The sequence below is a fragment of the Styela clava genome, chromosome 12, assembly GCF_964204865.1.
Source record: "Styela clava chromosome 12, kaStyClav1.hap1.2, whole genome shotgun sequence".
NCBI lineage: Eukaryota > Metazoa > Chordata > Ascidiacea > Stolidobranchia > Styelidae > Styela > Styela clava.
The window spans coordinates 17,689,484-17,715,764 of record NC_135261.1 but is presented as its reverse complement, the minus strand read 5'-3'; the positions used below and the strand labels follow the sequence as shown (position 1 = coordinate 17,715,764).

General features: G+C 35.5%; 1 protein-coding gene across 2 annotated transcripts; it reads right to left on the bottom strand.

The window, feature by feature from the left end:
- Positions 1-852: 852 nt before the first annotated feature.
- Positions 853-25,883, bottom strand: LOC120329266 (histone-lysine N-methyltransferase SETDB1-B-like). 2 transcript variants are annotated; one of them, XM_039395829.2, is made up of 28 exons: positions 25,691-25,883; positions 24,492-24,602; positions 23,933-24,071; positions 22,333-22,407; positions 21,626-21,795; positions 20,968-21,260; positions 20,096-20,177; positions 19,739-19,885; positions 16,634-16,757; positions 16,078-16,191; positions 14,963-15,240; positions 14,063-14,229; positions 13,605-13,748; positions 12,431-12,558; positions 12,079-12,206; positions 11,488-11,639; positions 10,898-11,064; positions 10,323-10,405; positions 9,608-9,729; positions 8,903-8,960; positions 7,675-7,755; positions 6,434-6,473; positions 5,045-5,137; positions 4,713-4,794; positions 4,115-4,190; positions 3,299-3,369; positions 2,711-2,869; positions 853-2,078 (listed from the first exon to the last, which is right to left on the bottom strand). In XM_039395829.2, the coding sequence occupies exons 1-28, from the start codon at positions 25,742-25,744 to the stop codon at positions 1,961-1,963; spliced, it is 3,456 nt and encodes a 1,151-aa protein (XP_039251763.2). In that variant the 5' UTR covers positions 25,745-25,883; the 3' UTR covers positions 853-1,960. The 2 variants fall into 2 exon arrangements, with proteins under 2 accessions (XP_039251763.2, XP_039251764.2); XM_039395830.2 differs by lacking the exon at positions 7,675-7,755.
- Positions 25,884-26,281: the final 398 nt, after the last annotated feature.

The window sequence follows — 26,281 nt, the reverse complement described above, 5'->3', positions numbered from 1 at the left end:
ACAGTTTACTCATGTTAGAATTGGAGGATAGATTATACACATTCATCCCGGGAAAGAAATATGGCGGCTTAATCATATGACGAAGTATGGCCTTTCTTGCCCGGTTACAAGTCCATGTCGCGTGTGCGGATTAGTTAACCAGATTTGTTTCAGATGCATGGACTTGTTTGTTGGGAAATTTTGATAATCACTAAATCAGAGTTTATATATATGCATACGAGGTTGTCTGGATCGGAACGCAAGGCGTGGATAACAACTTTTTTACAAATTTTGCGTCGTCACAAAGCACGGCAAGAATCGGTTGAAGGTTCTCGCCGGTACCTTAGCTTTCTTGGTCTCACATTTGATGTTCAATCAAGATGAATCGATCGCTTTTCACATACGTCTTCGCGGTGAGTCCATTTTGCTTATTAGGAATCAGGGACATATGCGTCTCTAAGACACGTCAATTATAAATTAATCTTCTTGTCAGTTTGAGCCAGCTGCTATAGAGGAGATTAAAATTAGGGTCAAGCTCAGAAATAGATTTCGGCTCTTCTGTCAAGCTATCGTCAGGGCAATACAAACCTGACGAATCAAGATATTCCACAGACTCGCCACACAAATCTTCAAATTGAACAACGAATCCCACAGGAATTTTGAAGTAAATAAAAATCACAGTGACAATAATCTTCAACCACCAAAAATTTCAAAGCAATCGGTACAGTAGTAATACAACAAAACGATCCACCTTGCGTACAATAAAATATACTTTAAGCTTGAAGTAAAGCCCGGAATCATATCTTTTTTCAAACGCCAAAACTGTTCTTACCGGCCCTCCCACCCAGCTTAGCAACTTGCAAGAACGAAAAGTATCAAAAGAAGTGTATTAGCTGACAAATGCGGCAAAACCGAATGAAAAATGCAAAAACAAAACGGACAAAAAGAAACGGGATCACATAACAAAAAAGTTTGGGTAATACGGCGCTGGCAACCCAATATTTTCATTGGTCAATGCCGCGCTTTGACCAACCAGAAGACAAGAGTCACACTATAGAAGCACCAAGTTTACATACCATCCTAGCTAGCTACATTGTTTGCTGTTTGTAGCACGATATTGTATTTATTAGTTTCGCATCAACGTGGCGAGCCAATTCCTTTCAAATCCAAAGACAGCTGCGGACTAAGAGTCGCGTAAGTAGCAATATAAAAACCATGGAAGAATAAGATATGATTGAATGTCCCTTGGCCTTGATACAAAATATGCAATAAGTACTAATACAAAAGCGCCAAAAAATGTAGTCTTATAGTTAGCTAATATGTAGCAATTGGAATCAACATTACTAATTTCTGCATTGGCAAGTCATGCAAAAGACTTAATTGAAGTTTATAGTATCGACCCACACAGAAGTTCTTTTTTGGAGTCTGACCTGAAAACCCCAGGCTGTGTATGAATATACTTATGAGAATGATTGATAAGTAAATAGTTTGTTATTCAATCACCAACAGGTAATTAGAATTGCAGTTTTGCATTGCTTCTCATAATCTAAAGCAGGGGCGTGCATTAATACAGGAGGGCCAGGTAGAAATGACTGGGCGAAACCACGGGCCGCACCTTTATTCAACATAAACTTTATCTAGTAGTTGCAATCAAAAAAATGTTAGGTATTGATCTTGTGATATGCTTTGCTCGCACAAGCTAGCTGTTAAGGCATTGTAAAGTCATGGGCATAGATAAATTGGGATTCAGGTACAGGCTCAACACCGCAAAGGGATTGGAATTACTCACACATACCAAATTAAATGAAAGTGAAAATCTGTTACAAAATTCAAAATTGGCACCGTGGGCTGCATAAATTGTCCTTGAGGGCCGCATTTGGTTAGCGGGCTGCAGGTTGCACACCACTGATCTAAAGTCTTCCAGCTGCTGTAGTGCGTACCAATCATAATTGCTATACAATTGCTCAAAAGATGATTCTCATCACAGCAGTCTCTTTCTGCATTTAGTTGCCCCACAATAGCATTGTATTTCTCGACCTTCCACGCTGCCAATCTCATAATTATAATCCCAAGTCAGTTCTGTACCAGCTCGTATTGTCCTGTTAAAAAAAATCATTGCAATTGGGATTTTCGTATTTAACCCTGGGAAGAGGAAAGTTGATAAGACGACTGGAGCATATGGCGTACCATGGTATGGCGTTCATGTCAAGTGTGGGATGAAATAGACAGTTAAAAGATTCAGATGCATTGACTTGATGGTGGAGGAAGCCGTAACTGACCAGCGACATGTCGACTCTCGTCTAGTTTCCAGTCTATGTCAGGTGTGTGAATAGTGAGCCAGTTATTTGTTTAAGATGCATGGACTTGATGGAGAGAGTCCAGCAATCCTCCCACACATTATTATCTCCAGCAGGATTCGAACTTGCGATTTATCGATGATCCACGCACGCTAATCGACCAGAGGTGCAATGACAAGCCCAATCCTAACGCTCAGTGTGATCGTAGTATGCGACCGTACTTGGTTTAAACAAACATAACTATCAATATAAAACTCAGACCACTAATATTTTAGAATAAAAAACAATACGAAATGTAGTCTTGGATTTTATAGTTATATAGGGCTGAATAAAAATGTACCTCAGAAATTACACAGGAAGGCAATAATACCTGGTGGCGAATCCTACAGCTCAGCCTACAATTTCACCTACAGTATCAGAAATAAAGTACTTACGAAGTAGCAAAAAATGCGACCCATGGAAATCTGAGATCGTGTGTATCAATGAAAACATTTTGTACCAGTAGATTAGGAGCACATGAATGATTGAGATATCGACCTAGGTTTCCAGTCTGTTTAGCATCGATGATAAATGTATCAGAACAACCAAAATATCTGAAAATAAAATTATTCTTAGTAATCGGCAACACCGTTAGAAAAATTCGATAGATACCCAAGTGGTGTTTCTTAGGCGCTCCAGAAGTGTGTGTACCAATATGAAGGTAACTAATTTTGTTTGCCTACTTTACATCAAGTTGTGTAAAGGGACTAAAACCTATGGGCAGGGGGTATATTTACTTGACTAAAACAGACAGTCCCTGAACTCGTAATACAACTAAAATATGGAAAATCGGACTAAAATTATGCTCTAACCAAAACCACTATGGGAGTACAGTTTCTCGTGCGTTTGAATGGATAATTTACAGAAAAAAATCGACCCCATGCAAGAACAACAATTTGGCAAAACGATCCATATGATTCAAACTATTTCATATAAAACATCTTTATTCCTAATTTGTTCAAGAAAAACCAAAGATGATAAACCTCCTAGTATTGTTCACATCTTCTTCATCATCGCTGCTATCTCCAGCTAATCTACTTGTATCAGAAGTCATCTATAAACAATAATACATCAGATCAGAGTATGATAGAGCAGTGGTTATACCTTTTTTCAGCGTCCCAAATTTAAAAAAAAAAAGAATTTTGTAAAATCTCGCGACCCAAGAATATGCTCGAAAGCCTCGAATACTAAACATGTACCTTCATGACCAAAATTAAATGAATAATATAAAACAATCAACTTTATATAACAATAATTGGTACTCTCAAAGTATGTGGACCGAGACGGCGGACACCGGAACGTAGTGTGTTCCGGGTTAGGGTGAGGCTAGGAGTAACTTGGCTAGTCCCTGAACTCGTAAAAGAACTAAAATAAGGAAAATTGGAATAAAATTATGGCCTAACCCTAACCTGGTACACATACTACGTTCCGGTGTCCAACATCTTGGTTAACATACTTCGGGGAAACCCATTTTATTTCCCCAGAAATAATGTGGCTTTACTAAAGCAAATAATTGCTTCCTAGTTTTTACGCAGTGATTCTCTCCACGAATACAATTACTATTGAGAACACTTCGATAACAAATATAAAATAAACAATAAAATTATTACCTTGTAATTTTTTATTGAAAAAATCAAGCCCCCAGGAAAATTTTCAGGCGACTCGGTTTCGGGTCGCGACGTAAAAATGCTATTTTCAGGAGCGTCAAGCTAACCTGATAGCCTGGCTACCCAGAACTAAATTTGGGGTTAAAACAAAAAATTTAGTGAATTAAGGTTACGTTAAAACGTTAAAAATACCTTCGATGAATGTAGTCCTATAGACTGTGAAGATCGCCTGTCTGAATTTTTGCTCGATGGTCCACATGATGGAGGTCTGGAGTTGAATAGAAAACATTTTAATTCAGAGCGCAAGATTAAACTATATAGCAAAAGACATGATCTATTTTTAAACAAACGAAGAAATAAAATCTTCGCAATCGAATAACAATTGAGCAGCTCAGAAATTCCTGTGCAAGATTTCTACAACACTTGCCTTGGGAAACCCTGTACTGTCCAATGTACATGACTGATAAAAACCCTCAAAATGTCAGGAGTGTTTCACCCTTATTTGTGCTTGTTCCGACTTGCAGTACGCTATTTTATAAGGCTTTCATCTTCAGTATCTGTGAGCACTGCTACACAACAAACCCACGCAATAGACAGAAACAAAAATGCAGGGTAAACTATCTGATAATATGAGTTTTTATTAATATCTTCGCAATATTGCGAATTTTTGCTATTCTTGCAACACCAGCTAAACACTGCACACTGAATGAAATTATACCTTGCAAACACATTTTATTAACAAAATTATACTAAAACCAACCGACCCAACATCCAATAAATATTTACAAACCTTTCATTATTACTATATTCTGAATCGGTATCCGTTGTTACTTCATCTTCTTCACCAGGTGGGGCCAACCGGGAATTGAAATCTGAAGTATAAAAAGATCTGTGGGTTGCTCGAGTAATTGCCGAGCATACCTAACATGTAATTCAAACAGAGGCTAATAAGCCTGTAACAAAATTACATGAATTTAAATATCTTTTCACATAAAAATAAAATGTTTTTGTCATTCTGATATTCAAATTTGTGGCTTAATTGAAACATTTTAAATAAAATTTGAAACGATCAAGAAAACAGCATGTTCGTAAATCAAATGTACCTCTGGCAATTGTATATACCTGTCACATCTTCATCTGAATCAGACGATTCTACTTTCATATCGCTATACTTCGAAGACATTTTCCGATTTTGCCTGCCATTGGATGGTCGATCTATTTAAAAAATGAATTAGCTATATCGATTGAATTCTATTTGGTATTCTACAACTAGGGCTGTCCAAGCAAACCGAATATTCAAAATCGAATCACAATCAATCAAAAACATATTTCTCTCACTTTCTTTGCAGTAAAACAGTCTTTCTCTTAATGCTCGGTAACGTGTAATTAGCCATATCATGCATGGCCATAACTAAAAAGTTATGTTATTATAGACAATGACGTTATTTGAGAGAGTACACAAGAAGAAAATGGCAAATTTAGCAACGACAGAAACAATAAGTTCTATAAACAATAGTTCTCAATACCTTTTCGCAATAGATTTTGTAATTTCTTTTAATGGCAATACTTCGTATTATAAGTCTATTACTAAGAAAAATAATTGCACTCGTGCATTTTGATGGCTGTTCTAAAGCAACAATACAGTCATCAAATAATAATGAATATACTAGCTTTGAATTCATGACTACCCTAAATGAAATTTTTAAGTTCATCGGAAAAAGTTTTATTTATATTTAATGGTTGCTTATCACAGTATCATTTTGCTGAAAATTACACAAAAAAATCTTGAAGAGGTAATTAGACTAACGATGATGGGTTTAAAATGCCAACTACGAGCTTTGCGTTCCCTATTGAAACTGAATTCATTGAAATTGAGCAAATAACGTAATGATGAGACTGTGCGATTCCAACTTTCCTAGTTTTCGAGACCCTAATTTTTTGATCAGTTCATAGAGGTATTTGATCTCCTTTTATTACTCTGGAAACATAATTATGCAAAATATCAGAAGTAATTTAGATGTAACTGCACATACGTTATCACAATTTCGAAAATGAAGTTATTATTGTATGAAAGAGACAGATTTAGAATTGCGCAATAATATTCGATTATTCGGTTCGATTCGAAAAAAATATTCAAATTAAAAATCAAAAAAATATTCGATTCTGGACAGCCCTATCTACAACACAAGTTAAAAAATGTCCAAAAGAACGTAATTTGGGATGATGTTACTGTACATTACAGTGAGTCTGACCTGTATATATAAGGAAACAATTCCATGATTCCTGGAATATATATAATGTCTGTAAGCTTGAAGACAAAAGACTATCCAAGTTATAAACTGCTAGAATGCATATTTCCCAAAGGATAAATATCGCTCAATACAGGATGCAGCATTTCCTGTTTTCAAGTTATGTGGCTAACTAATAGACCCGTAAACGATGAGATGAATATCAGCAAGCAGTCAACTAATGGCCACTAGGCCTGAGACAATACAGAAATGACCAAATTACCTTTCTTTGTTTCTGTATCAACTTTTCCATTAATTTTGTCCTGCAATACAAAGACAGAAAATATAATTAGATAAAACAGAAAAGCAGTATCACTTGAAGAAGTAACATATAGTTATGTAACTTAAAAAGTAAGAAATATGTGATTACAGCAGGGGAGTACAACCTTCAATACAGGAGGGCCAGATAGAAATAACTGGATGAAATAGCAGGCAGCACCTTTATTTAACATAGGCTATATCAGGGTGGTCCAAACCCAGGCCCGCGGGCCACATGTGGCCCGCAGCGTCATTATCTGTGGCCCGCGTTGCCTTTGCTGAAGGATAATCAAAAATTCACATTTGGTGTCGTTTCGTCATAAAAATAATCAGAAAATCTTTTCGACATCTTGTTACATCACTAATGTCACTAAATTGACTAGCGTCACGGCTAGCCGAAGCAACTAGCGAAGTTGAATAGTGTGCGTGTGTGGAATCCAAATTGTTCACTGACTATCTATCTTTTTGGTTGGGAATATATTCCAACCGGTATAATAATTAAATATAAATGTTATGGCCTGAGAATATAATTCCGTCCGGTGATGTTTTGAAACCAGCTTATACAGTATTACAAAAAATGCGTCTAATATGTCAGAAAAATTAATAATTACTCTCATGCACCTTACATTTTGTAAAATTTGATAATCAATCAATCTGCAGTTATGGAAAAAATAATCTAAAACGGCATTTTGCTATCATGGGAGCAATGAGCATTTCCAAATTTTCAGGGATTTCGCTTTTAGAGTGTTTGTTGTGAATTGCCCTTTTTACTTATTTCTGACACGATTGTTGCCCGCGAACAATGCAAAAAAAATTTTGTGGCCCGCGAAGGCGACAACCTTGGACCACCCTGGGCTATCTAGTAGTTGCAGGCACAAAAATGGCTACGCAACGCAAAAGGATTGGAATTACTTGCATGTACCAAATTGAGTTAAATTGAAAACTCGCTTCGCGGGCCGCATATCATTAAAAATTGGCACTTCTCCTTGGGCCGCATAAATTTATCTTAGGGGCCGCATTTGGCCCACGGACCGCAGGTTGCACACCCCTGGAATACAGCATTCAAACAACTATTTTAATGTGGAGATATATAGAAATTGAATCAAAACAAGAGCTATATGTGATCAATATTCATTACTACCGTGATCAAACTCAAACTACAAAAGTTGTGCAGTTGAATCACTGTGTGACAAAATAAAAACAAACCTCAAACGTAAAATCAGTGTGTTCATTGTTCTTGACCGTCCATTTAGAATCAGGTGCTCTTTTCAGAGTTACAGTAACATGCTGAGAGAATTGTTAAAGAAAAAATTAAATTAAAGTAATTAGGAATGAGGAAAACGAATTGAAACGAAAATCAAAAACAAAACTCGAGACTGGAATGTTAATAACAGTCTTGGAATTGGAAGAAATTTGAAATTTGAAGAAGCATATAGGATAGGATTTACTTATTTATCATGGGGAAAAGCCGATCAGACGATCATTTTATATGACAAACCATGGCCTCTCATCCTGTTACCAGTCCATGTTGGGTATGGGATTAGTTGGCCAGTCGTCTGTTTTTGAAAGCTTGGACTTGATGATGGAGGAAGCCATAACTGACAAGCGGTTATGTGAACCACACTACGTCAGCGGCGACGAGTCCAGCAATCCTATCCCACATAAGTATTCCTAAATGGGATTTTAACTCGCCAACCCACGCAGGGTAATCAGAGATGCGGTGGTGAGCGGATTCTTTAACGTTTAGCACGATGCGGCACACTGCCGAGCCAGGGTCAAATGAAATATGAGTATCTTCAAGAACAAATGAAAAAAAATTTAAAATTTTTGACATGTTTTGGTATGGTAATAGTGAATATTTAAATAATAAAAACTGAAATCATTTCAGATCAGATACAGACAAACAAACTCAAATCTACTTGGAAGCAAAACTGAAATCAAGTTTACTTACAATCACTTAAAAAGTGCATGCAAACTTAAATATTAAACACATCTCCATTTTTCATTAAAAATGTAAAATCAAGAAATTATAATGCTGCCAGGAACTGAATCCCAGAGAATATATAAACACAAAAAAAACCTAATTCTACTACATTGCATGGGTCTTTGTCTAGGTTACATTATATATAGTGAATAAGATAATACAGCCAGTCCAACAATATTGATATATTCATGTGGAATTACAAATTGTGGCAAAAAATCTGGATGATTCCCTTGAGCCAGCCACAAACATTTTTGATTCAAATACTCAAGCCCGAATAGAACAAAAAAAAAATTAAAGAAAAGCAATATTTTCAGTCGCTCAAAAAAATAGCATGCAAAGATATTTTTTCTTCTATTCAGGCAAGTCAAGTACTAGCAATTAAAATTTCATAGCAAAGGCAGTAAAATGAACGTGAAATCTCACGACCAAACAATGTATAACACAGGTTACCTTCATTACTCTGTCATCATTGATTTCACTATCGGTTGTGTTAGCTCCAGAGTCATCACTGTAAAAACAATATTTCCAATAAACATGATGATTATGTTTATATTTATGGTAGTAAATGAATGATTGTTTGTTCTGAAACTTTGGTACAAAATAAGAATAATTCTATAGAAATTTAATACATTTTTATTAGTGTCAGCTCATATTTATTTTAAATGATGCCTTTTTCACATCTTTCAACATGGCCCTGTACAGCCACTGACATGTGAGAATCCTGTTTTTGAGATAAGCATAATCTTAACAATGGAGCATAATCTTAACAATGTTACATAACAATGGAGGCAGACACTACCTAACAAAAAGTAAACGACATAGAAAGGTAAAATGAATTTATTGTTTGATATAGACAGCATTTAAAATACGAAACAGTAAACGTTTATAACACAATTCTGTTAATTTTCGTGGCGCACATGACATCTCGCTGGCCAACCTTCTGGGAGCTGCTGCATTAGGTCATAGACGCAGTACTATTACTAGATCACAACTAAAGTTTAAGTGATAATTGTAAATTAGTGTTCAATTCTTTTATTGTTTGGCGAGCACTTATTCTTTATCACAAACCAAATTAAGAATTCTTCATAACAGAGGAAGTTTTTATCAGTTTCCAGTTGTCTATCCCAAAGTTTCTTCTCATGAAAAAGTACTCACCTCTGTCCCCCCTCATCTTTTTGTCTCTCAGTTCCTTTATCTTCTTCCTCTTCCTCATCCATCTCACTATCAACTCCACTCGAACTCCCAGCATCTTCATCATCCTTGTGTCTTTCTGCAACCTGAGTCAAGAAAAAATCATAGTTTGACACAGTGTGGACATAGGAATAGTTTCGCTGAACTGTCAGTGGTTGTTATGAAGTGGAATTTCTCCTAACTAATGGGCAAACCGGTTTCAAATTTTAAATGCTTGTAAAGATGGGAGTCGTCATAACAATGTTTTTAGAACTTTCTATGGGACCCAATGTTACACCCCATATTATGCTGTTGCCCTTTGACTCATGAGTAGGCTTACTATCTATATCAGGGGTGTGCAACCTGCGTCCCGCAGGTCGAATGTGGCCCGCAGGAAAAACTTATGCGACCCGTGGAGAAGTGCCTATTTTTACTGGTGTGCGGCCTGCAATACGAGTTTTTAATTTAGTTTAATCTGGCAAGTGTGAGTAGTTCCGATGCATTTGGGTTGAAAAGCCTATACCAATTCATCATTCATGCCTATGTTGAATAAAGGTACGACCCGCGGGTTCACCCAAGTAAATGTATCTGGCCATCCACTACTAAAAGTTGCCCACTCCTGCACTAAATTAGTATGTGGTTTGTTAAAGACTATAAAAGTCTTTTTCTATTGATAAACATCCTCAAAATTATAACATACCTCAATATGATCAAGTTCAGCAAGATATTCGTCTCCATTTGCTAGACCTTCTTCATTTGCTTTCGCTTCGGTTTGAATTTTTCCTAAAAAAAATGTTTTTTCAATTGTGAAAATCTTTGAGGGCACTACCTTTTAATGAATCTGCTTTCTCTAATAACTGAATCTAGGCAAAATTAGAATTCTGTGATATCTTGAAATTTGAATAAATTATTACACAAAAATTCTATATTTTCATGTTTTTACATCATGTCTCGAGTCTCTTGACTGGTATTAACCAAACTTTATTCAGTTATGAACATGCGTAGGTCGAATAATTTATTTATATCATTAAAGTTAGTGTTTTAGCTCAGGGGTGTGCAACCCGCGGCCCACGGGCCAAATGCGGACCACAAGGAAAAATTGTACGACCCGAGGAGGGGGGCCAATTTTGAATGGTGTGCAGCCCAGAAATCGAGTTTTTAAATCAATTTAACTTAGTACATGTAAGTAATTCCAAGCCCTGTGGGTATTAAAGATTGCACACCCCCGTTTTAGCTTATCATACAAAAAAAAGCATGGTCTAATTGTGTAAATACCTGTGTAAACACACACAAAAGTTCCTTTTGCAATGTCATCAAGGCATCTTATACCCCAACCTTTTTTGTGTGTTTTGAACATCTGCAGCCTACATTGAAGACCTTTTTGCACAACTCGATTAGGACATCTGGAGTTGCATTTACATTTAGGACTGCATTCATAGATTCTGAAATTGACAAGACATAGTAAGATTAGATACTAGATGATGAATAAAGGGTACTCCTGTAGTATGTGAACCAGGTTGGCGTTAAGTCATAATTTTATTCTGATTTCCCTTATTTTTATCCCTTAAAGGGTTCAGGGACTGTCTGTGTTAGCCAAGTGACCCCCTGCCCATAGTCCATATACACAATTTGATTAAAGTAGGCGAACAAAACAATTACCTCCATATTGGTACACACACTTCTGGAGCGCTAATATATTTAACAGAAGATACCCTCATTGTGAACAATTAGCCAAATTTAGGAATAGTCGGCAAAATCGTTTCAAATTAAAATAAAATGAATCCGATACAATGACAACCATAAAATAAATCACACAAAAAAGATTAGAAGTAATATTATTATCCTCGATGACAACAGCAACATACCCAGTAGGAAGGAAACCATACAGACGTTTGTATTGGTAGCCAGCATCGTGCTTTATTTTGGCACCTCTGCAACATGAGGTTGCTGTCACAGTAAGTTGTTGGCATGGACACGATGAACGATCTCTGCAATTATCTGGACAATCGCAGCATACCTGCATTTTAAAAGTATATAATAAGATATATTCATGTGAAACTATGTTACAAAATAATGCTAAATAAATGTTAAAAATAGCAAAAGTCTCTTGTTTCCTGGTTGACGAGTGTTACAACTTCAACTCCAGTTTCGAGAAAACAAAATTTGAATAGCGAAAGCTCTTGTAAATGCCCAGTTTTTTTAATTGTGTGTTGAGAAATGCTTGGTCAACATTTTTTTTTTGTCAAAAATACAGACTTCAAATATCAACATTAAAAAGACACAGGTAAAAAATATGTAAAGTTTCAAGGAGTTGGAAAATAACGATTTCGGCTTCAATGTAAAGAGAAACATACAAATCTCGGGCTCAACATCGCCATAGTAGTCAACAAGCCATAAAAATAGTCCAACAAATCGCGAAGCAAACGGCAGCAAAATTGGATTGAATCTGATATTACCATGAAATCGGAAGAAGTATTGATAGTAACGTTTTCTCCCTCGACTCTAGCTTTTGTATACGGCATAACTGGAGGTCTCTCCATATTGATTTCATTGACACAAGGAATCGGTATATCTTCTTTACCCTCTGTATTAGAAATAAGAAATTTTTTTTATAAAAAAAAACGAGATTTTTCAATCAAACTGAAAATCCATATTTAATTTGTATAGGGCAATATTGTGTAAATTGTGTAATAAAAAAGTTTATTATGCAAACCTAATAAAACTAAAATAGGAAAATTGAAATAAAAGTATGCTAAGCCTCAAACCCTAACCTGGTACACACACTACGGGAGTACCTATTTTTGTTACCTGAATAGTCTTCCATAAAAAACTTTGTGTCTCGAGAATGTACAGATATGTTGCTGTGAGTGCGTACAGAATAATCAAAACAAAAATGGTCGTAGTCAACATCGGGCAGATTTGTTTCAAGGATGTATCTAAGAAAAAACAGTTCCAAAATTAATAATATAAATGCTTCAAAACTTTAAAACAGCAGTATTTTTTTGTACGCTCATAAGTGGTAGCTTCCAATCATCATGATTGAGCTGAAAAATTGTTTTTGAAACATTATTATAGAATTATCATAAAATTTAAGGCTTGAAATCAGAATACAAAAATCCACGATTAAGCACATATCTTGCAAGGATATGAAAGCGATTATATGTATGACAACCAATCACAGACTGTTAATGCTGTCATAGCGTAAACGCGCTAGCGATCATGTGTATGACAACCAATCACAAACTGTTATTGCTAGCATAGCGTATTAAGCGCTGCTTCAGGTGTGTGCACGAGAACTTAGCGTGTATAAGCCGTCCTTTTAGTGCAATAGGAGTTATGCACTTATAAGCTGACCCCTTAATTGCCACCCTTTTGTTCTGAGTTTTTAACTCTGCTTATATATAGGATATCCAGTAACTAATGAACTATTCCCATATCCATCACAACAAAACATAAGATCATGGTTCGGCATAACCTTAAGTCTTGTTATCCGTGGAATAAACAGGAAAATCAAATCTTAATATTTTAATATGGACATTCACAATTAAATGATATGCGCATTGGTTGATGAAGAAAACTGAAGAAGCGCCACAATATATAATGCTCTTCTGCCAAATGAATGGTTGCTGCCGATTCTCCTTTCCTTGATATGATTTTCTGTGCTCAGAAATCTCTAGAACAGTGATTCTCGAACTGTGGGGCGCGCCCCACAAAGGGGCGTAGCCCATTTTTGATTTGATCCTAACCATATTATTTTGGATATTTACATATGTTTTATTGTTCACATTTTTTTTACGTCCACATATTTTCAGCATGTTTTTTGATTAAAAATACTTTCGCCTTACTATCTGTTATTGAAGCTTATTGTTAGCTAGTTATTTTTGAGGTGGGGCGCGAGACTTGAAAAGTTTGAGAAACACTGCTCTAGATGGTTTCCAAATACATGGATCGTTATTAAGAAACCATTAATGATTGAAGCTACCTGTCAACATCTGACATATTTCTGCACATTCGTCCACAAGGTGCTCTGTAATAGACATGAAACGCAGGTCCTCGTGTACATGGTTTCATTCTAGAAACTTCTCTGGTCCATCCAAGCAATAGAGGTTTCATCAAAGGGTTGGTACTGTAAGAATATACATTGGATTTAGCAAGAAGAAATAATAGTAAACAATCGAAATGAAACAATGAAAGTGTTAGAGTAGAGGATGTTGAATTAGACTAGCAAACATGCAGACAACCTTACGAAGGAATTGAGTTAAGCAATCCTTTCCTACTTTCAAGTTTCACTCAGAAAAAATAGTTTGCATTAGCAATTTTTTGCATGCTAATATGAATCTATGCCCACCGATGATCAGAGCAGAATGATAACGATGACGAGCGTTCTGTGAATATATATTGCAGTCAGTATTGTTTTCAAAATGATTAAAAATCATTTACCCTTTCAACTTGGAAATATCGTTCACTTTGAATGGTTCAACACATTTTGGCCCACAGATATGTTTCCTGTATGATGCAGATGATCTGGGTGCCATCATATAGTAACCTGGTATCCTAGCTCCCTGGAATGATCTTTTCCTATCAGAGCTTGATCTACTATCGTCAAACTAGAAAAATAATTGTTTTTTTTTATAATTATATAACTTGGATGCCCGGCCTAATTTGAAAAAAAGTTCAATATTGGCCACTGATGAATATTATATGTCCAGGTCAGGGTGCTCATTTATTTGAAATTAAGGTCACGCCATTATTTTTGTGCTTTTTCAAATGATTATGATAACTAGGAATGTATCGCAGCATTCGCAGGTTAATAAATAAGGTGCAAATACCATGCACACTAACTTCACCTATAGTGTAATAAATTGGACGATGGACGTTTCCCAGACTCTTGATCCCTGAAAGATTCTCCCTCTACTTTATCAAAGCGAAATTTTCATCGCTGATTTTGAGAGTGTTTTGGAGAGTTGGTGCTTACAAACTGGTTCACATGTTCAAAACTATCATTTTTATCCAAAACAATAAACCCTGTGGCGCTTATGGGTCCTGGTAGCTAATTTCACTGTTAATTGTTACGTCATTGTTAACTTATTGCTGATTAGTAATTGTTATGGAAATAAACAAGAAAATCGATGCCCGGGGATACATCCATGCCGAAGCAAAAAAAAGTTGCAAACTCGCAACGTTTTTTCATTTATCGCAAATATTAAAGCAAATTTTATTACAAAACTGCAGATTTGACTAATGAAATGCAGCATAATTCATTCCATCTGCTGTTTTGGACTTATTCTTTACCTTTGATTGTTGATCATTTATAGACAGAAACTTAGAAAAGAGACTCACCATATTCTCAGAAGTTTGTACATCATCATAACTTCTACTTCTTTTATCTCCATATCCCCGTTCAAATCGATTTGTCTTTTTTTGTTGCCTATTCTGTTTGTTTGACATAGACATTCTGTCAAGTATATGGCTTGCAACATCCACCCCACCTTTTATTTCTGAAAATGACTGAGGGAGTCGCGTCACTGGAGAATCACCAAGATGGGCTTTTTGAGCAGCAAGGGAACGAGACCAAGGTGCTTTCCATTCCCCACTGTAACCCCGATATGCAGATGTGCCTGTGAAGATTTAGAAAAATTATGTACAATAACCAGTGGGGTAGTGGATGTGAAATCTACACACTCGGACTGTTGACTACCTTGTAGTAATTTGGTTGTATTTTTATATTCTTTGATAGTGTCATAACAGACATTAGGTCACTTAGATGCAGATTGAAGGCTTGAACAAAACGATTTGACATGCTTCAGCTTCAAGTCTCGTGCCAATTATCATTATTTTATTAGGTATCTATATAGCAGAGTCTACCAACCTTTTTGATCGCGGGCCCCTATTCTATGCCATACAAATTTCTGTGCAAAATTAACGAGAAAAGATGTTTCATGTTGTAAGTGTTTCATTTACAACACAACAATACAAACGACAATAATGTGATGAATGAAGTTGCTTTTCACTGCACAATTATTGATTCTCGGAGCAATTTGTGACAAGCAAACTCGTAGATCCGACTCTACGACAAGTCTCCACTTGTATTTTGTCATCATATTGGTAAGAGTTAAAAATGATGTCTCACACATTCAAGTAATGGCAAAAAGCCATAAATTTCAATTGTTTTTTCCCACAGCAATGGATATTCATCCGCAACGCTCAACCAAAAATGACGCAATGAATTTTTGATTAAAATCAATCAGTAAAGACTGATCAGACTCTTTCCATATCATTGCGGACTCCCTGTGCAGTCATCACCCCCCAAGAACCCAGTTTGGGGAACCCTGCTATATAGCATGATGAAGTCATAAGTCATTCAGCATGCAAATAATTGATAGTTCCTCTATCAATAATTTTTTCTTTTGTATATGAATGTCTTTGCTTCTGAGCGGAAAATAATGCTGACAAACCTGGAGATTGATATTTAGGAACTCCGCCTGTACTTTTCTTTCCAACATTTTTCTTTGAGTCTTCCGTTTCTCTGAAAATTAATTGTCTTCCAGCGGCATCTCTAATGGGAGAATCTAAAAAAATTTGGAAAAGACTCCATTAAAAGCGCTAATTGCTGAATTCTTTTATAAAGTTATTCAGGAGTAATGGCACTGGAACACCATAATAAAATGAAAGTAGTTTTTCCTAAATGGTGCTGCCTATCCGAACTATCATTTTGTGGGAGCATTGGCTCAGTGGTCAATAAAGCAATATACTCGACAATGATGGTGTTGCACTCGTGGCTCGCGTATATCACATCGTATAAAAAAAAATTCAGTCATTCCAATATCATTCAGGGCTTGTTCCGTGCAAAGAGACTTATAAATATTTCGTATAGAAAAATACAAAGACATTAGTAAAGCAATATAAATATTGCTATTTGCAACACAAATACTATGAAACATTTTTCTGATTTTGCACAAACTGCAACAAAAATGCAGAATTTTGAAATAGCAAGACAGCAAGTCAACATACTTGTAGGACTTGGTGATGAATCTCTGGTTAAATCTATGGTTGTATATTCGATGTGTGCATTACGCACTCCCGTATGTGCTCTTGCTAATCGTCTAGGTGTCTTACTTTGCATAGCTCTCATTTTCTAAAAAATATTGCACTTTATTTATGATGCTGATAAGATTATAAAAGATCAAGATACTTATTATACAACTTCAATTATACAAAAGTGTTTCCTTTATTTAGACAACATAAATCGTGGGTGGACATTGCCGACATTCGTCTACGAGGCTTTTAATTTACAAATTCATTTCCATTACTTCGAAAAAGTGACAATTACCGTATTTCCCGGCTAACAAGTCGCTGGGTCTTAGGGTCTGCCAATCATGATATTTAATCGCAGGCCGGTTATCGTTACTTCAATTAAAGAGAAACACGGCCACCGAGATAAAGTGATTTGTGATCCTTTCGTTTTGCCGATTCAGCAGAACCTGACAGGTACCGGAAAACACAGCTGCGAAATAACCCGTGCACGTACGGTGTAGTACTTATCACATTCAAAAATTATTTCAACATTCGGGTTAATAGTTTGTCCAAAATGATTGCCGCTTTACAACTTAATTTTACCGCTCAATTGTTAAAAATAGTTAATTCTGTGAGTATGATTCTACTAAACTAACATGATCTGGTTCTAAACATATAAAATTATTAGCGCATATCAGCATAACTGGACAACAGGGACACAATTTTTCTACCCGTCTTATTGGAAACCTATATGGAAAAACCCCTTTTTTGAGTGCTAAAAATAGACATCGTCCTATTTGCTATGTGGACTTATTAGCCGGGAAATACGGTATTTATAGCCGTCATTGTTACAGTTACGATATCCAATAAATTGTCAGAGTTGGAAAAGCAAGTCGATATATTAGAAAATAATTTCTGGCAAATAATTTTGATAACGATAGTTAAAACTATCGATCCTTTACCAGGATGATTTTTTGTTGCGCAAAATAATCCAATCCATGACTGGTACCAGCATTTAAAATGTCATACAGTATTAATTTAATTCTGTTCAACGTAACTCATGGTTGTATCGACAATCTGTGGACATAAAATGTGTGGTAAACTGACAGATATTATTAAATATTGATTCCTATTTTCATATTGATAAAATAATGAAAGTATTAATACCAAATACCACGGGTATTTGTGGACATGAAATGCGTGGTAAACTGCCCAATTATAATTAATTTCGGATTCGTATTTACAAAATAATAAAGCTATTATATTTTTAAAATGCAACGGCGATCTGTGGCCTTAAAATGTGTGGTAAACTGCCCGATTTACCAACATTTGAGTTATGATAATAGAATTAAATTAACACGGTAAGGCATTTTAAATAGTGGTATCAGTCATGGATTCGAAAATTTTGCGCAGCACAAAATCATCCTAATAAAAAGTACATACTTTTAAATACAAACCAATGGCAACCATTATCTTATTATTATACCATTATACCATTATTTATGAAATAATAAAAGTAATATTACTCAAACATACAACGGCGATCTGCGGACTAATGTGTGGTAAAGTTCCCGAATATAAATAATTTTTGAATCGTATTTTTGTACTCGCGAAAAAATTGTCACGAGTCGGAAAAAGAACTCATACCTTATCCCGCTTTTTGGCAATTAATTTGGATAATGGATGATATCTAAAAGTATGGGCATTTTACTAGGATGATTTTGTGTTGCGAAAATATTCAAATCCATCACCGATACCACTGTTTAAAATGCCTTGCCGTATTAATTTAATTCTGTTAACATGACTCATGGTATACAAAATATATACTGCAATAATCTGCAAATATGAAATGCCTGGTAATATAGCTAGGTTGTAACTTGTAGATAGCAGTTATTCCATTGCTTATTGTATGGAAATTCCTACATACATTTAGATAAGCTTAGTGTATAATTAGTGGATTTTATTTTCGAAGTATTCGAAATTTCATATTCGAAAAAAATAATTTCGAATGTATTTGAAATAGTGAACTATTCGGTATTGGCCATCCCTGGCGATAACCTACCGCAGCTGTTCCCAAATGCTGAGTGTTATTAAAAAGCAAATTATTCTGATTACAACAATTAGATTACAAGTATAAAACGAGAATATCGGTTGGAAACCGAAGACTTATCGATCGATAGTTAGGGGATCCCCCACAACAGAAACTGCAGTTTCGATTCATCCGCTCTTGTAACTTGCGCACTGCGCATCTCACACACACACTCGGCGGGTTTCAAAATTCTCTCGCTTTACAAAAATCTAGATCACTATATCAATAATTGATTGATAACTCGCTAATTATACGACATAATTCGCCCAAAATCAATAGGCTTCTGGTCCGAGATAAGATGAATGCTCATGCAAAATCTGGAGCAGATTCAATCTCGCTTTCGTGAGATATCGCGTGCATCTAACAGACACACACATAGACATACAGACAAATACCTATCAATATACTTACCGATCTTAAGATCGATAAGTAACAAAATGTATTTGATAATGAAGGTTGCCAAATAAAGTCAAAATCTCTGTCATATTTTACATAACAGACTTAAATTGGGATGGTTCAAGTCAGGGGTTTGCAACCTTTAATAAGCCAGGAGGGCACGATACAAATAACTTGGTAAAACTGTGGGCACCTTAATTTAACATAGTCTTTCTAGTAATTGCAGGCGCGAAAATTTAGGTAATTGATCTTATGACATGCGTTATTCACTTCGCAAAAGTTTGTTAGCACATTGTAACATCATAGGAATAGATAATAAATTGGAATCATGTATAGGCTTTGCAGCGCAAAGGGATTGAAATTATTCGCACATTCCAGAATAAACTAAATAAAAAAACTCGTTTCGAGGACCGCACACCATTAAAAATTGGCTTCTTCACAGGTCGCATAATTATTCCTTGTGGGCCGCATTTGGCCCGTGGGCTGCAGGTGGCACACCCCTGGTTTAAGCTTTCAAAAAATGTCTTGCAACTCTTAATGATTTCAAAGTTTGTTAATGAACTATCTGAACATTTTGATCCATCAATTTGTCATATAGTATCACAATAGAAACTTACATTATGTGATTGCTTAAACAACGGCTCAAGACGTAATGATCCACGATATATCCATTCTCTACTGTTATCTAACAAATACATGACCTCTACCAAACTGCAGTCAACTTTCATACATTTTGCTCTATGCCATTCACCTTGAAATTCGACCTAAAAAATAAGGATATTAAGAAATGGAATTGGATTTCTATGAATATCCTGAAAAGAATCAAGTCTAGGTAGGGTGTGACAAAAGATAACGTAATGTAAGAGAATTGACATGTTTTTTGAAAAAAGGTATAATCACTGGTAAAATATGACATGCAAGAAATGTGAAAAAGTAGTAAATTTAGTGTTTCAATGTATGTTTAAAAGTATGACCTTCAATATTTGATGTACTTTCATTGTTAGCATTGGTCTTTCTGGAGTGGATAAATATTCCTTGATATATTCCGCAGTATGCCTAGAAAGAAATCATTGCAAATTCATGCACAATAAACAATTTAACACTTGATTCTTATTTCTATAGTTATTATTTTAGCCCTATGCCTTTACTAATTGCAAATTTATATCTATTCCAGACCTATGAAAATAATATGTTTCATTGTTCCAACATTTATTAAACGTTTCTGTTGGAAATAGACAAAAATGGGCAATCAATGCCAATCATAAGTATGAACATACAATATTTCAGATGCTTTTATAAAGTTTGGGAGGTCCGGTTACAATTTCAATGTTGCTATGGGTCAGCTCCTAATATCTTGACCAGTGACACAGACAGAGGGGTTTTCAGAGTCGAACTTTTGAAAATCCTGGCTGCGTGCCTGATTTTAACCAATTTTGTTTTATTTTAATCAGTGTTTATTTTAGTTATTTTTCTTCGTTTTTATATGCCTGTAGACGTCAACAAACTGTATAGCAGTGGTTCCCATCAGGGGACCACCGAGTGATTACGGGGGTATGGGGGCCAACGTACTAGCAACTAAATTATGTTTGCATAATTTCCCATTCATAAGGAAATTCCCCATTCTTCGTATCACATGAAAAGACCATTTCCAGTCACCGGGTATTCTCACTTTTATTGTGCATGAATTGTTTCATCATAATGGGATTAGGAATCTACCAATCAAAATACCAATATGAGTACTTCAGTGCACAGCGGACTTTAACCTTTTTATAAATAACATTGCAATTTGCAAACTTTCAAGACTTTATAAACAACCTGGGTCATATAACACACATGATTACAATACCTGTACGATATATCATCCCAAACGTTAGCAGGAGGTGCATAAACAAGATACACTGTTCTTAGTTGACAGTACATTGCATATCCATCATCAAAAAATATCAAATATCGTCCTTTATTGGTTTTCCTGTCCGGAGCTTCTGCAACAATCCCAGAATAAATCCCTTCACTTCTGTAATGCGCGGCAATTCTAGATCCAGTCTGTATCTGTCCAGGTGCACATTGATGAGGTGTATCCAAACAAGCCAAATGATTTGCTTGTACTTTACTTTTACCTCTGTTCATGTCGTAACGTACCTGAGATACACAAATGTAGTAATTTACCAAAAAAGATTAGGGATCCAGTGAGATGAAAAAAGCGTTCCCATATAAAATTACAAAAATAAAATATCGGGTCTATGAGACTGAAAAAAAAAAAGAAAAAAAGAATAGACTTTTAGCAGCTTACACCAGTGGTTCCTAAACTGCGGGTCGCGAGCCCGAGTTGGGATCCACTGGCTCACACCACCATTAATAAGTACTGAATATTTAAAATTAATTGGGCCATATGTTGCAGAAAAACGAAATTTTCTCGAACAACAACAAACACACAGATAACAAGAAGTTAGCAAATGATGCTACTGTGCTCTTATCCATAAATGACCAAGGTAAAAAAAACATACTTTATATTTTGTTTTAGAATCTTGTTTGAATATATCGATGATGGTAGCAGGAAACCACTGTGTTCGTTTCTTTGCTAAGACTCGAAGTCCTGTGTACAAGCCCAAATCATCAGCTTCGTTTTTTTTGTCCAAATTTTCAGATTTCATTTCTGGCTTCAGTTCAGGAAGCTCTAAAAAAGGAGAAAATATGACTTTATATAAATTTTATCTATGATATATGTTGGTTCTACTGATATTACTTTATTTGGTGTGTGTACCAGGTCAGGGTTAGGCCATAATTTTTTTCTGATTTTTCTTATTTTAGTTCCATTACAGGTTCGGGGTCTGTGTTAGCCAAGTGAATATAACCCTGCCCATAGGCTTTCGTGCTTTTACACAACTTGATGTGAAGTAGACGAACAAAATTCAGTTACCTCTATATTGGTACACATACTTTTGAAGAGAACCCAGAAGGCCAGCCTTTGATTAATCTAACATTACTTGAAGTACGATAATAGATCCAGTTACCCTTCCGGCAACAATACCATCACGACATATACTGCATAAAAATATAATTGAGATTTTTATTTAATAACTTCTGGGGTTTAGAATCCATTTGAGACGATTATTTCACGACTGCAGTCAATCTTGGATGTACTTTCCATGGCATGATATATAATGTGTGGCCAATCAGAAAATCACCATTCCTTTCACAACAAAGATATCACCTGATGTGGCATTCTGGCTTCCCTCTTTATTTTTCCTTTCTGAATCATTCTTTTCTGGTTCAGGTTCGTCATCATCTATTAAAAAGGATAATATTTCGTAATATTTTGAAAAGATATCCATTCAAGTTATCCAAAACTACAACTGTCCAGTCTGCCGTTTTCATTATTAGTCTCAATATATGTGAAAATGGATATAGCAAACATGTAACAATTCAGCAAATGTATATTTAAAATAAAAGTATCTAAGCTAACAATGAGTAAAACAAGAATATCGTTCGGAGACCGAAGGCTTATCGATCGAAAGTTAGGGGATCCCCCAAAACTGTGCTCTTACTCCATAGTGACACCGTGTGTCCTATCATTAATTAATCAATAACTCGCTAATTATACGACATTATTCATCGAAAATCAATAGGCTTCTGATCCGAGCTATGATGAATGCACATGCAAAATTTGGAGCTGATTCAACCTCGCTTTCGTGAGATATCGTGTGCATCTAACAGACAGACAGACAAACAAACACCCAATAAAAATACTATCAATCTTAAGAGCAATATTTAACGAGAATATCGGTCAGAGACCGAAGACAAGAGTTTTCAGTCTTCTAGTAAAATCCGAAAGAAATGAAAAATTTATTGCCACGACGATCGTTGCGGCGGCCCACTATTAGTGTTGTTTTAAATTACAATACTCATTATTCGGTAAATTCCAAGTACGGTAATAGTTTCCCATTTCATGCATTTGATCGGCGCTACATGCGGATACCTGCTGACTACGGATTAAGGGTTGATGTTTGAAATAGGACTTATTCACCAAACACCGTTAGACGGGCTACACGTAACTGTGGAATTTCGCTGTGAACGACCATACATTTTAGTTTATTAAGCGCCTCATGTCAACGTGAATTGCACTTTTGGTGCAATATTTTAATTTCACCAAATCCTGGCTGCGCCCCTAGCCTTAATAAATAATTATCCCAGGATGGGAATTTGAAACAGCGAACCAATTCAGAGTAATTGGAAGTGTGTGTTCCTGACACTCAGGGTGATGCGTCCACGGCTGAGCCTATTAGTACATTTTTACATCCTCTAAATTTCATTTTAGCCTGTTTTGTGGTTGCCAGTCTCCCATAGACAACTCTCAAACAAAAGATAGTTATACAAATGTTATGATTAGTGTTGAATATTAGCGCACTTTTTTGCGATACCGGTGAGGCAACTTTGCAGTTATTTTTAGAGTCTGCAAAATTGCCATTTTTTTAGTTTCTGAATCGAAAAAATTTTGAAGTTGACAAATAATTTGTGTTCGAGTATAATATTGACAAATAAACTGTGTGCCAGTAATTCTGTAACCCAATTTTACGACATTTGCAGCAATTATAGGTTATGTGGTGCACATTAAGGGTTGAGGCCATCTGAGATTTTGCATTAACCGCAAAATTCCAGTTTATAGTATGTTTTATACAAGCACTCCTATTCCACTTCTCCCACAAAAACGCTCGACGGCATCGACCAGATGTTGGAATGCAACACCTTGGCGCCTCTATAAACGAGAGTGGTCATGTGTTATGATTATTCATTTTTTACATTTTTAATCTTACCATCAAGTACAATGACATCAGCAGCCATAAGTGAGTGAATTTCTTTGCCGAGAATTTCTATGCCGAGAATTTTCTCTTGTGCTTCTAACTCCTCAACCTCCCTCAGAGTTTCGTCAAAAATAACTTGAGTTTGCTTCATCTAATCATGTACAAAATAACTTAGAAATAAATTTCAAAAAGCACATACTTTCTCAAGTTTTAAGAGAAAAGAAATTAGGTAGATTTGGTAGTTCAGATTAGATAAACTTTTTCTAAATCATTCCAATAGGTTTTAATTGATAATATACCAATTCAAGCATCTACAATATACATTAACCTACAAGTTAGCAATCTCCATTCAAAAATAATTTGATAATGGCATTAACAAATGACAATTACATTTGATTTAATTAATAGTAAATTTATATAAAGATCAGATTTCTTTAATATTTTATCCAAATTCCATGTTGATCATATGTAAATTTTTTTCTATGGCCAAAAACTAACCAATGCTAAACTTGATTAAGTAGAAACAAACTCGCTCAAAGATAAAGAGCATAATGTAATGTGCCATACTCACAATAGGGGTGAAAGTATTATCAACTCCCATATTCAGTTCTTCAAATTTTTTATTCACAAGGTCACGATATCCAACATTTTCAAGTTGTCTGGCTACAAGATCATCAAATTCCTGAATATAAAAACAAGAAAATCTTTGATAAATCATCAAACAGATTGCATATATTGGATTCAAGTCCTGTGATAATGTTGTGACTGGTTACAATTACAATAACTGCCCATAGATAAAGTGAGGTAATATAAGGGAATATCTGATATCTATTCATTGTTACTTATCGATTTTAATCGGTGAGTATGTCTTTTTGTCTGTCTGTCTGTTAGATGCACGCGATATCTCACAAAAGCGAGGTTGAATCTGCTCCAAAATTTGCATGTGCATTCATCATAGCTCGGATCAGAAGCCTATTGATTTTCGATGAATTAGGTCGTATAATTAGCGAGTAATTAATTAATTAGTGATAGGACACACGGTGTCACTATGGAGTAATAGCGCTGTTTTGGGGGATCCCCCAACCTTCGATCGATAAGTCTTCGGTCTCCGACCGATATTCTCGTTTCTAGATTGTCAAGATTCCGTCATGTTCTCATTGTATTTCGTGTACATTTGACACATTTGTGCAAGGGATGGGGATACAAGTATTTCCTATTGGTCTTATAACATTTGCGACCTTCACAAGAGTGCGATTACAATTTTTTCTTTCCGATAAATAGCTAGCGCATTCATGAAACAATGAAGAGGGAATATCGCAACATGGTTGTACAAAATATTTACCGAACACTGCCTGGCGAAGCTAGAGGAGGTAACTGTGAAACTTCGATATGAACACAATTTTTTAGTCCTTTAAATGCCTTACAACGTCGTGTCGTCGTGGATTGCACTTTTGGCACACTGTTTAATTTCCCCACACGACTGATTACACGTCTCACACAGGGCATAATAAATTGGGTAGACAGTAGACACTGCCAAAACAGAAAAATTCTGGTCTTTTCGATTAATCGCATCTCCATATATATAAGGTTTGATATCAGAGTTATTTTAAAGGGACTTTTTTCGGAACAAACAGCATGAATAAGCATAGTGAAACAAAAATACCACAATCTATATAGGAGCGCAGTTTAATAATGAAACAAGAAACAACTGCAGCATTTGAAGATGAAACTTTCAGCGCAACATTTTCTAGTAGAATTAACTAAAATCACCTTTAAAATTTCCATTTCCTTTCCTGTGCTGAAATCCAGACTTCTGCTTGCCATCTCAACGAAAAAAATATAGTCCAACTAGGTGGTAGCAAAAATGATTATTCACGCACTCAAATCCAAAGAAAATAGAGAATACAATTGTTTTGTAGTTGTACCGGATTGACAAGCAAGTTGTCCCAATAACATTTGCCCAATATCTTTTATCTCGTTGTATTGATGTAATTTCTCAATATATACTTGAATGTCAGCCTCTTCAAATCCCTCATTCCTATAAGTTACAATAAATCAGGTCGGGAGTTGTTGTGAGAAAAAAAAAAAGAAACTAGTAAATATCTTCAATCTTGATGATTGAATCAGGTCAACTTGAGCAGAGGTTTCCAAAGAATTGAGTTCAACTACATACCAAATTGATGTTATTGAAATGCCGGTATAATGATTAAATTTTTTATTATGTTTGCCAAGTAGAAGTTTATAAAAATTAAAATTTGCTACAGTTAGATGAAATCAAAATATTATATGAAGTGCACAATTGGAAAAAAGTTATTGAATTGCCGGTATATTGATTAAATTTTTTATTATGTTTGCTAAGTA

Coding starts and splice junctions, on each gene's coding strand:
- LOC120329266 (XM_039395829.2), bottom strand. CDS start 25,744: ATGGCAAGCAGAAGTCTGGATTTCAGCACAGGAAAGGAAATGGAAATT. Junction 13,749..14,062: donor GATATTTCCAAGTTGAAAGG/GTAAATGATTTT, acceptor ATATTCTTACAG/TACCAACCCTTTGATGAAAC. Junction 4,191..4,712: donor GAATATAGTAATAATGAAAG/GTTTGTAAATAT, acceptor ATTCAACTCCAG/ACCTCCATCATGTGGACCAT.